This window comes from Sus scrofa, chromosome 13, assembly GCF_054392235.1.
Source record: "Sus scrofa isolate SSC_HxYL_T2T_F1_AM1 chromosome 13, Sscrofa_HxYL_maternal_Yorkshire_Landrace_v2.0, whole genome shotgun sequence".
Taxonomy (NCBI): domain Eukaryota; kingdom Metazoa; phylum Chordata; class Mammalia; order Artiodactyla; family Suidae; genus Sus; species Sus scrofa.
In genome coordinates this window covers 105,636,190-105,649,070 of record NC_139395.1, presented here as the reverse complement: position 1 = coordinate 105,649,070, position 12,881 = coordinate 105,636,190, and the positions used below count along the sequence as shown (strand labels likewise).

Genomic DNA, 12,881 nt, shown 5'->3' with positions numbered 1-12,881 from the left:
GCTACACCATAGCTCACAGCAAGGCCAGATCGTTATCCCACTGAGCAAGGCCAGGGATTGAACCTGCATCCTCATGGATACTATCAAGTTCATTACCACTGAGCTACAATGGGAACTTCTCATTTTTCTTGTATTAAAAAAAAAAGTCTGATGTATCAATGCATTTGTAAGCGAGTTTTGAAATTTCATTTTAGAAGAGAGGTTTTAGAAAATTTTAAACATATATGTACTTTCATGTGCTTCTTTTCCCGTTAGATGCAAAACACTATAAAACAATTTCTTATCAACTTTCTGTGGATATTCCAAAAGAAGAGTCACATAAGGAAGAACTAGCTGATTCTCAACTAGACAAAAAAAATGTATCCATTGTTTGTTGTGATTCCAGGATAGCATGTGGAAAGGTAATCAACTTGTAATTTTTTTTTTTTCTGTCTGCCCTCTAGCATATGGAGTTCGGGGGCCAGGGATCAGACCTGAGCTCCATCAATGCTGGATCCTTTAACCCACTGTCTTGGGCTAGGAATCACACCTGCATCCTGGAACTGCAGAGACACAGTTGATCCTATTGTGCCACAGCGGGAACTCCAGCTTGTAATATTTTTATTTGCTACTCTTTAAAAATCAGTTTTAAAAACTGTGATGATGAATACAGCAGCTTGGCTACATGGCATATTTGATGATTTTAGAAAAAAAGATCTGGTATAGACTTGGTCTTTTAACTTCTACTAGACTTTATGACAATGTTTTACATATGTTTTATGCAGGGCTATTTTGACTAAAGCCTTTTTACTTTAAAATGTGATCTCTGTATAGTAAGGAACATTTGGAAACCTTTAGAAAACTAAAAAGAATGGGAGAAAATCACCAGATTTCCATGTCCCCAAATTTATTATTAGTATTTCAATATTATCTAGATCTGAACTGTTCAATATGGCAACAAATACTCCACATGGCTATCCAAAATTAAAATTAAAATTAAAATTTTAAATATAATTATTCAGTCACACTAGCCACATTTCAAGAGCTAAACAGCTGTGTGTGACTAATGGCAACCATATTGTAGGACAGATACAGAAATTTTTTTTTATGTCTTTTTATAGCCGTACCCACGGCATATGTAGGTCCCCAGGCTAGAGGTCCAATCAGAGCTGTAGCTGCTGGCCTACGCCACAGCCACAGCAACACAGGATCTGAGCCACGTCTACAACCTACACCACAGCTCACAGCAACACCAGATCCTTAACCCGCTGAACAAGTGGATCAAATCTACGTCCTCATGGATACGAGTCTCGTTTGTTAACTGCTGAGCCATGATGGGAACTCCCAAGATATAGAAAAATATTATGGTTACTAAAAGTTCCATTAGATAACACTGTTCCACAGTTTTTAAGCATAAGTTTTTGTTAGGACATTTATAATTATATAACTATGTAATTTTTATCTCTTTTTAACTTAATTATTAACCATTTTTCATGATATCATTTAGCTTATATTAACATCATTTTAATATCTATGTGCTCTTTTGTGCTTTTTCATACAGTTTATGTAACTATCCCACTGGTATTGGACATAAAGGTCATTAACATTTCTTTTGCTATACTAAATAATATTGCTTTGAATATGTTTGTGTATAAATTTATTTTTATATAAGTAGAGTTCCCAGAATAGATCCTTAGAAACTAAATGCCTGGAACCAGTTTTATTTCTCTTGGGGGATACCGAATTTAGGGGATGGCAATGAACTGAGGTGCCTGACAGAATCAAATCCAAATCCTGTCTGAAGGAAGGTCACCTATGCAGCCCTCAAATTACTCCTACAAGTTATCTTTCAAGTTCAATTACCAGCACACAGTGAGAAATAATTATGAACACAAGGAAACTCAGTACCAAACTGAAAACCCAGAGGATTACTGTCCAATAGGAAAAGACCTACAAAAACTTCAAAAATTGAAATAATCTGTTTATAATAACAAAAGATCAGCTTGAAGATGGATGGAGGGAACAGAAAACTGTAATGTGACATAACACATTTGAAAAGAAAAAATGAACTTATAGAAATGAAAAAAATACAACTGAAATTAAAAACCTAAAAGATGAGAGTTAAACACAGGTTAGATCCAATTAAAGAGAAAACTAATGACCTGAAAGAAAGGCTTTAAAAAAAAAAAAAAACTAGCAAGAAGTTCCCGTCGTGGCGCAGTGGTTAATGAATCCAACTAGGAACCAGGAGGTTGCAGGTTCAATCCCTGGCCTCACTCAGTGGGTTAAGGATCCGGCGTTTCCATGAGCTGTGGTGTAGGTTGCAGACACGGCTCAGATCCTGCATTGTTGTGGCTCTGGTGTAGGCCAGCGGCTATAGCTCCCATTCGACCCCTAGCCTGGGAACCTCCATATGCCGTGGGAGCGGCCCAAGAAATGGCAAAAAGACAAAAAATAAAAACAAAAACAAAAAACAAACAAATAAAAAACTAGCAAAATTTACCACGAGGACAAAAGAAAAAGGTAAGGAACACAGAAGAGTACATAGAATATGAAAATAGAATGAGGGTCCAAATGTATTTGTTCAAGACCTCAGAAGGAGAAGAAAAAGATAATCAGTCAGAGGCAGTATTTGAAGAGATAATGGATGATAATTTTCTAAAACTGATAAAAAAAGACCAATTCAAAGATTTTGGAATCCCAGTGAATTCCAAGCAGAATGAATTTAAAAAAAATCCTAGACAAATCATAGTGAAACCATAGAACACCAAAGATGAAAAGAAAATCTAAAAATCAGCAGAGAAAAAGAAGTTCTGTTTACATTGAAAAGAGAACAGTTAGAAATCAGATAAGGTCCCAGCAGCAACAATGGAAGCCAGTAGAATGTCTTCAGTGTGCCAGAAGGAAATTACAGTCAATCTAGAAGCCTTATACACAGTTAAAATATTGTTCAAGAAAATGTGCCCCCAAAAGACAGGGACTGGCAAAACTGTCACTAGTAGCCTCTCACTAAAGAGAATTCTAAAAAATTTGTATAGTTGCATGGTCTGAGATTCAAGAAAGATGCAGAGCAAAGAAAAGCGTTAATGGGATATATGGATAAAACTAAAAAGTTGGCTAATAAAACAATAACAATGCTCATGGAGTTTCAAGAAATAATATAGAATAAAAATAGCACATGATTTGGGAAGAAGGCTAAATGTAGTTACTGTGTTCTAAAAAGTCCTTCGTTTAGGAGAAGGGCAAATACATAGCTTACTTGACTTTGACAAATTAAGTTTGCTTGATGAAATTTCTGTGAGAGCCAGAAAAATAATATAAGCAGAGAGTATAACTTCCAAGCTATCAGAGGTAGAGCAAAAAAAAAAAAGAATATCTTAATATTTCCCAAAAGACAAGAAAGTAAAAGGGAAAAGAAAACACATACAATGGGACAAACAGAACATATCAAGGAATGTCAGTAGTTACATATAAACAGAGTAAATACTTCAGTTAATAATCAAAGACTCAGACAATTTTTAAATGAAAAATTCCAACCGTATACTCATTACAAGACGCATACCTACATATAGACCAATGGAACAGAATAGAGAACACAGAAATAAACCCTGACACCTATGGTCAATTAATCTCTGATAAAGGAGGCAAGAGGATAAAACTGGAAAAAGACAGTCTTTTCAGCAAGGGAAACCTGGACAGCTGCATGCAAATCAATGAAACTAGAACACACTCTCACACCATGCACCAAAATAAACTCAAAATGGCTTAAAGACTTAAATATAAGACAAGACACCATCAAACTCCTGGAGGAGAACATAGGCAAAACATTCTCTGACATCAGCCTTACAAATGTTTTCTCAGGTCAGTCTCCCAAAGCAACAGAAATAAAAGCAAATTTGATTAGAGCAATGGGACCTAATCAAACTGACAAGCTTTTGCACAGCAAAGGAAACCAAAAAGAAAACAAAAAGACAACTTACAGAATGGGAGAAAATAGTTTCAAATGATGCAATGGACAAGGGCTTAATCTCTAGAATATACAAGCAACTTATACAACTCAACAGCAAAAAAGCCAACAACCCAATAGAAAAATGGGCAAAAGACCTGAATAGACACTTCTCCAAAGAAGATGTATAGATGGCCAACAGGCACATGAGAAATCAACATCCCTGATTATTAGAGAAATGTAAATCAAAACTACCATGAAATACCACCTCACACCAGTCAGAATGGTCATCATTAATAAGTCCACAAATAACAAATGCTGGAGGGCGTGTGGAGAAAAGAGAACCCTCCTAAACTGCTGGTGGGAATGTAAGCTGGTAAAGCCACTGTGGAGAACAGTATGGAGGTACCTTAGAAAACTATATATAGAACTACCATATGACCCAGCAATCCCACTCTTGGGCATATATCCAGACAAAACTTTCCTTGAAAAAGACACATGCACCCACATGTTCATTGCCGCACTATTCACAATAGCCAAGAGCTGGAAACAACCCAAATGTCCATTGCCAGATGACTGGATTAGGAAGAAGTGGTATATAAACACAATGGAATACTACTCAGCCATAAAAAAGAACAAAATAATGCCATTTGCAGCAACATGGATGGAACTAGAGGCTCTCATACTGAGTGAAATAAGTCAGAAAGAGAAAGACAAATACCATATGATATCACTTATATCTGGAATCTAATATACGGCACAAATTTAACTTTCCACAGAAAAGAAAATCATGGACTTGGAGAATAGACTTGTGGTTGCCAAGGGGGAGGGGGAGGTAATGGGATGGATTGGGAGCTTGGGGTTAATAGATGCAAACTATTGGCTTTGAAATGGATAAGCAATGAGATCCTGCTGTGTAGCACTGGGAACTATGTCTGGTCACTTATGATGGGACATGATAATGTGAGAAAAAAGAATGTATACATGTACGTGTTACTGGGTCACCATGCTGTACAGTAAGAAAAAAACTGTATGGGGGAAATAACAATTAAAAAATGAAAAAAAAAAACAAAAGAGGCATATCTAAAACATTAGGATACAAAAAGGTTAAATATAAATAAACAAAAATGATGTATCATGAAAACACTAAAGAATATCACTAAAGATAGGGGACCACTTCTGTCATAGTGATAGAAGTTTCAATCCACCAGGAAGGTATAATGTTACAAAATATTTTTCCCATATTAACACAGCCTCAGCAAATATTAAAAAAAAATTTCACAGAAGTAAAAGGAAAAAAAATTTTAATCCATAACCATAATGAGATATTTTTAGCCTTCTTCTCTCAATAATTGAGAGGACTATTAGACTGGAAAAGAGAGGCAGTAATACAATAGAATATTTGAACAACCCATTTAACATATTTGACCTAATGTACATAGATTGGAATTATGGATTAAATTTTTTTTTGTCTTGTTTAAGGCTGCATGTGTGGCATATAGAAGTTCCAAGGCTAGGCGTTGAATCTGAGCTGTAGCTGCCAGCCTATGCCACAGTCAAAGCAACACCAGATCCTTAACCCACTGAGCGGGACCAGGGATTAAACCCGTGTCCTCATGGATACTAGTTGGGTTCGTAACCACTGAGCCACAAGAGCAAATCCTGGATTAAATATTTTAAAGATGATATTCTTCCCAAATTGATCTATAGACCCAATGAAGTTGCAAACTCAAATTGTAAATCATAAAGATTAGATATTGGTGTGTGTTGGGGGAAGGGAGGTCTTGACAAGTTGATGCTAAGATTTACATGGAAATATAAAGAACCTAGATGAGCCAAGACTTCCTTGAAGAAGAAGCCTGGAAGGGAGGAGAACATGCTCTATCAGATAATAAGATCTATTACAAAATATGGTAATAAAGACAGAGTGGTGTCAGGGAAGGAGAAACAAAGAAATCCTTGATATAGAATACTTCATAATCAGACTTACGCAAACATAGATACCTGATTTAACAAAGAAATCCTTGATACAGAATACTTCGTAATCAGACTTATGCAAACATAGACACCTGATTTATGACAGCATTGGCACTGCATGGTAATGGAGGAAGGAAAATCTTTTCAATACATAGTGCTGGGACGATTGGATATCCATATAATTTTTTTGGCTGAGCCCACAGCATATGAAAGTTCCCAGGCCAGGGAGCAAACCCATACCATAGCAGCGACCAAAACCACTGCAGTGACAACGCCAGGTCCTTAATCCATTGAGCCACAAAGGAACTCCCTGGATTTCCATATTTTTTAATGAAATTGGAACCATACCTCACATCATATAAAAATCATTTCCAGGAGTTCCTGTCATGGCCCAGCAGAAATGAATCCGACCAGGAACCATGAGGGTGAGGGTTTGATCCCTGGCCTCACTCAGTGGGTTAAAGATCTGGCGTTGCCATGAGCTGTGGTGTAGGTCACAGACCCAGCTCAGATCTGGCATTTCTGTGCCTGTGGTGTAAGCTGGCAACAACAGCTCCAATTAGACCCCTAGCCTGGGAACTTCCATATGCCATGGGTGTGGCCCTAAAAAGGACAAAAGACAAAAATAAATAAATAAATAAATAAAAATCATTCTCAATAGATCAAAGACCTAAATGTGAAATGCAAATGACAAGCTTTTTTTAAACAGAATAATTTTATTACTTCAGGCTAGAGAAAGATTTACTAACCGATTTTAAAAAGCAGTATCCACAAAGGATTTGAAAAATTAAAATTAAAATTTGAAAGACAAGCCAAGAAGGAAGACATTCTGCAGCATATATAACATACAGTGGGCTTTTATCTTAAATGCATTAAGAATTTGATAAATCAGAGTTTCCAGTGCGGCACAGCGGAAACGAATCTGACTAGGAACCATGAGGTTGCAGGTTCGATCCCTGGCCTCACTCAGTGGGTTAAGGATCCGGCATTGCCGTGAGCTGTGGTGTAGGTCAAAGACATGGCTCAGATCCTTTGTTGCTTTGGCTGTGGCATAGGCTGGCGACTACAGCTCCAATTCGACCCCTAGCCTGGGAACCTCCATATGCTGTGGGTGTGGCCCTAAAAAGACCAAAAAAAAAAAAAAAAAAAAGAATTTTGATAAATCGACATGAAAAAAACAATCTAATAGGGAAAAAAAAAATGGACCAAAAGAAAAAAAACTTGGCCACTTCTCAAAGGAGAAAATTCAAATCATCAATAAACATATGAAAAGGCACTCAATCTCATTAATAACCTAGGAGAAGAAAATTGAAACCACAATTAGAGATCAGTGCATACCTATCATATCGGCAAAAAAAAAAAAAAAAAAAAAACTGTAACATTTGTTAATATTTAAGTGTTGGAAAGGATACAGAAAAAGTCACTATTATTTGCCTCTAGTGGGAATACATATTGGTATAACAACTTGAAAACAGTTTTAGCAGTATCTCATAAAGTGAAAGACAGGCATATATTGGGATTCAGCAATCTACCTCTGGGTATAAGGTCTGACAGGAACTGGGTATCAGCATACATGCATAAGACTGTTCAGAGTATCACTGTTACATAAGCCAACCCAATATCCATTGGAACAACCAATATCCATTGGAACAACTCAATATCCATTAAGAGTAGAATGGATGAAGGAGTTCCCGTCGTAGCGCAGCAGAAATGAATCCGACTAGGAACCATGAGGTTTCAGGTTCATTCCCTGGCCTCATTCAGTGGGTTAAGGATCTGTCATTGCCATGAGCTGTGGTGTAGGTCACAGATGCAGCTCAGATCTGCCACTGCTGTGGCTCTAGCATAAGCCAGCAGCCGTAGCTCCGATTAGACCCCTGGCCTGGGAACCTCCATATGCCTTGGGTATGGCCCTAAAAAACAAAAGACAAAAAAAAATTTTTAATTAAAAAAAAAAAGAGTAGAGTAGATGAAAAAATAATGATGAAGTCATACAAATAGACTACTATACACAAATGGAAGTTACTGGACTACAGATACACACTGGGAAATGTATGAATCTTAAAACATAATGTTGACAAAAGAAACTAAATATTAGGAGTTCCCATTGTGGCTCAGCAGTAACGAATCCAACTAGCATCCATGAGGTTGCAGGTTCAATCTTTAGCCCCACTCAGTGGGTTAAGGATCCAATCTGGCATTGCCGTGGGCTGTGGTATAGGTCACAGACATGGCTTGGATCTGGCATTGCTGTGGTTATGACATACAGCAGCTGCACCTCCAACTTGATCCCTAGCCTGGGAATTTCCATATGCCACAGGTACGGCCCTAAAAAGGAAAAAAAAAAAAAAAAACCACTAAATATTCAAAGTTCACAATGGATGATGCCATTTACGTAAAATGCAAAATGGGAAAAATTAAACTATACTGTTTAGAGATTATAAAAGTGAAAACAATTACTATGAAATCAGACTAGTGGTTATTATGTCTAGGACAGCAGAACATTGACTTTGGGATAGACACACAGGAGACTTCTAGAGTATCAGCACTGTTCTGTTTCTTGACCCAGATGGTGATAATATGGCTGTTCACTTCATAATTACTCATTAACAAAACAGCATATTTTAGCACTTATCTGAATGTATTTCATAAGAGTGAAAATAATGTATTATCTTTCCAAATAAATGGCAACATTTACATGAAAATTTAGATTGTTTCATTGTTTAGCCCAAGGATTTCTTTTATCTATTTTATTACAATTCAAGATTAGGAAGAAATAGAACTAAACTGAATCTTCAGTTTATTTTTGGGTACAAATAATACATTTCCCTATTGAGTATTACATAGAAAATCAAATAGCTAAGCTAAGACATATAATAAGAAATATCTCTGTTTTTCTTTCTTCATCTTCCTGTACTCCACTAGTGTTTTGCTCAAATAAAATTTAAGAGCAACCTTGAAAAGACACCAGATGCTGCAACTTATACTGGTGTAAAGGCAATTTATAATTTATAGTAAAACTAATCTTTCTAATTTTTTTTAAGGCTGCACCATAGAAAGCTCCTGGGCCAGAAATTCAATCCAAGCCATGGCTGCAACCTGAGCCACTGCAGTTGGATTCTTTTTTTTTTTTTTTTTTTTTTTTGTCTTTTGTCTTTTTGTTGTTGTTGTTGTTGCTATTTCTTGGGCCGCTCCCGCGGCATATGGAGGTTCCCATGCTAGGGGTTGAATCGGAGCTGTAGCCACCAGCCTACGCCAGAGCCACAGCAACGCGGGATCCGAGCCGCGTCTGTGACCTACACCACAGCTGGATCGTTAACCCACTGAGCAAGGGCTGGGACCGCACCCGCAACCTCATGGTTCCTAGTCGGATTCGTTAACCACTGCGCCACGACGGGAACTCCTGCAGTTGGATTCTTAACCTACTGCACCCCAGGGGGAACTCCAAAACTCACCTTTTTCAGATATACATCTCTATAATTTTGACTTTTAGTAATCACCACTACAATCAGGATATAGATTATCCCCATTGTGTTAGGGCTTGTTTTTTTTTAATCTTCTTTTGTTTGTGTAGTAATATGTATATAAAGTAGAAGTAAATTTAAAAAAAAAAACCTGATTGAAAAATGAACAGAAGACCTGAATAGATATTTTTTCAAAGAAGACATACAGATGGCCAAAAGGCATATGAAAGTTATCATTACTAATTATTACCAAAATGTAAATCAAAATTACAATGAAGTACCACTTCATATTGGTCAGAACGGCCATTACTGAAAAGTGTACAAATAATAAATGCTGAGAGTTCCCGTCGTGGCTCAGTGGTTAATGAATCTGACTAGGAACCATGAGGTTGAGGGTTCGATCCCTGACCTTGCTCAGTGGGTTAAGGATCCAGCCTTGCCGTGAGCTGTGGTGTAGGTCGCAGACTCGGCTCGGATCCCTTATTGCTGTGGCTGTGGCGTAGGCCAGTGGCTACAGCTCCGATTTGACCCCCAGACTGGGAACCTCCATATGCCACGGAAGTGGCCCTAGAAAAGGCAAAAAGACAAAACAAAAACAAAAACAAAAAAAAATCTGGAGAAGGTGTGGAGAAAAAGGAAACCTGCCTACACTGTTGGTGGGAAAGTAAATTGGTGCGGCCAGTATGGAAAACAATATGGAGGGCCTGTGGCTATGCAAGCGAGGCAGAGATGCTGGGGGTCCAGGCTGGCTGGAGCCTAGCGTGTAGCTCTGTGGGGAGCTGGGCACAATGCTCTTAACCATTTGTCCCCAGGAACACTTTACATGCTCTCACAACTAAACCCACCCCATCCCCTTTTAATAAGTGTGCCCTCTCTCCCCTGAGGGCAAACAGGTCTGGAAGGCACTGGGCTGGATCGGGAATGTGGTTGACCTGCCAAAGGGAGGTCAACCTGAGCTGACCCTTGGCGCAGGTTCTATTTGCAGTCTGCAGGCCGTGGGGACTGAAAACTAACTGAAATCTAGCATTTTTCATTACGAATTTTAATGCATGAATACAGATCCCAAGAATCTTAGCAGTACCTGTGACTTTCTCAGCAACAGTCATCAGAGATGTTTTCATATCACTTTATAATTGTTGGAGAGCACTCATCATTAAGCTCATCACCACTTAAGTTGCCACAGTTAAGAGACCTGTCTGTTAAGGAGTTTCTGGAGATGGGATTAAGATGGCAGAATAAAAGGACTGGAGCTCAACTTCTCTCCTAAAAACAACAAAATTTACAACTAAATGGTGAGCAATCTTCAACCAAATGGACTGGAAACCTTCAAAAAAATATCCTACTCCAGAAGACAAAGAGGAGGCCACATCAAGAGGTAGGAGGGGTGATTACATGATATAAGCAACCCCATACCTCCTGGGTGGGAAGCCCCACAGACTGGAAAGTAACTGGTTTACAGAGACTCACCTACAGGAGGGAGAGTTCTGAGCCCCACATCAAACTCCCATGTGTGGGGATCTGGCACTGGGAGAAAGAGCCCCAGAGCATCTGGCATTGAAGGCCAGTGGGGCTTGTGAGCAGGAGCTCCATGGGACTGGGGGAAATGGAGACCCCATTCTTAAAAGGCGCACACAGACTTTCATGTGCACTGGGTCCCAGGGCAAAGCAAAGTCTGTATAGGAATCTGGGTCAAACCTGACTGCAGTTCTCGGAAGATCTCCTGGGAAAACAGGGGTGAATGTGGCTTGTTGTGGGGGAAGGACACTGGAAGCAAAGCTCTTGGGAATATTCATCAGTGGGTGCCTATCTCTGGAGGTGGCATTTTGGGAAAATCTGGCCCCACCCATCAGTGTTGAGAAGCCCCAGGGCAAACAGCAATCCAGGTGGCTTTACAGCCCCTCCATCAGTAAAGAGGCTGCCTAAAGACCCCCCAAGCACACAGCCACCTCTAATCCCACCCAAAGACAAAGCCCCACCCACCAGAGGGATAGGAATCAGCTCCACCTACCAGTGGGCAGGCATCAGCCCCTCCCATCAGGAAGCCTCCAGCAAGCCCCCATACTGACTTCAGTCACAAGGGGGGAAGACACCAGAAGTTAGAGAGGCTACAACTCTATTATCTGTAAAAAGGTCACCATGCCAAAAACCTATAAAAATGCAAAGACAAAGAACTATAACTCAGATGAGGTAGAAAGAAAAAACCCAAAAAATCAGCTAAGTGATCAGGAGAGTCTCAGCCTGCAGGAAAAAGACTTTAGATGGTTGATACTGAAGATGATGCAAGACATCAAAAATAAACTGGAGGCAAAGATTGATAACTTACAGGAAACGCTGAGCAAAGAGATACAAGATATAAAAAACAAGAAGAGATGCACTGAAATAAAAAATTCACTATAAGCAGCGAACAGCAGAATACAGGAGGCAGAAGAATGAATAAGCAAGGTGGAAGACAGATTAGTAGAAATTACAGATGTGGAACAGAAAAGAGAAAAAAGACTGAAAACAAATGAAGAGCGTCTCAGAGAACTCTGGGACAACATTAAAGGCATCAACATCCGCATTATAAGGGTGCCAGAAGGAGAAGAGAGAGAGAAGGGGACAGAAAAAATATTCCAAGAGATAATAGCCGAAAACTTCCCTAACATAGGAAAGGAACCACTCACTCAAATCCAGAAAGCACAGTGAGTACCATATAAAATAAACCCAAGGAGGAACACCCCGAGACATATTAATCAAACTGACCAAAATTAAAGACAAAGAGAAAATCTTGAAAGCAGCTAGGGAAAAGAAACAAATAACGTACAAGGAAACCCGACAAGGTTATCGGCAGATTTTTCAGCAGAAACTCTGCAGGCCAGAAGGGAGTGGCATGATATACTTAATATGATGAAAGGAAAAAACCTCCAACCAAGATTACTTTACCCAGCAAGGCTCTCATTCAGATTTGAAGGAAAACAGTGTGGAGGTTCCTCAAAAAACTAAAAATAGAACTATCATGTGACTCAGCAAATCCACTCCTGGGAATATATCTGAAAAAAAATGAAAACACTTATTCAGAAAGATACATGCGCCCCCATATTCATAGCAACATCATTTAAAATAGCTGAGAAATGGAAGCAACCTAAGTATCCATTAACAGATAAAAGAATGGATAAAGAAGATGTGGTACAGATGTACGATGAAATAATACTCAGCCATAAAAAAGAATGAAATTTTCCCATTTGTAACAACATGGATGGGAGGGTATTTTGCTAAGTGAAACAAGCCAAACTAAGAAAGGCAAATACTGTATTATAGCACTTTATATGTGGAATATAAAAGATAAAAAAAACCAGTAAATAAAACAAAAAAGAAAACAGACATAGAGAACAAACTAGTAGTTTCTAGTGGAGAAAGGGAAGCAGGGAGGAGCACAGTAAAGGTAGAGGATTAAGAGATTCAAAGTACTATGTATAAAATAAATAAGATACAACGATATGTTGTTCAGCAAAGGGAATATAGCTGATACTTTATAG

General features: G+C 38.6%; 1 protein-coding gene and 1 long non-coding RNA gene across 3 annotated transcripts in view; one reads left to right on the top strand and one right to left on the bottom strand.

Moving 5' to 3' along the window:
* The window catches only part of LOC110256316 (uncharacterized), a 347,057-nt gene that overhangs the window by 322,206 nt on the left and 11,970 nt on the right, over positions 1–12,881 (bottom strand). The window lies entirely within an intron of this gene.
* The window catches only part of ERICH6 (glutamate rich 6), a 43,330-nt gene that overhangs the window by 21,665 nt on the left and 8,784 nt on the right, over positions 1–12,881 (top strand). Inside the window, exon 10 of one of the 2 annotated variants that reach the window (XM_005657090.4) lies at positions 256–401. In XM_005657090.4, the coding sequence (XP_005657147.3) occupies positions 256–401 (146 nt within the window). Of the gene's footprint in view, positions 1–255; positions 402–443; positions 1,620–12,881 lie in introns of those variants that run through there. The other variant, XM_084990056.1, reaches the window with a different exon arrangement.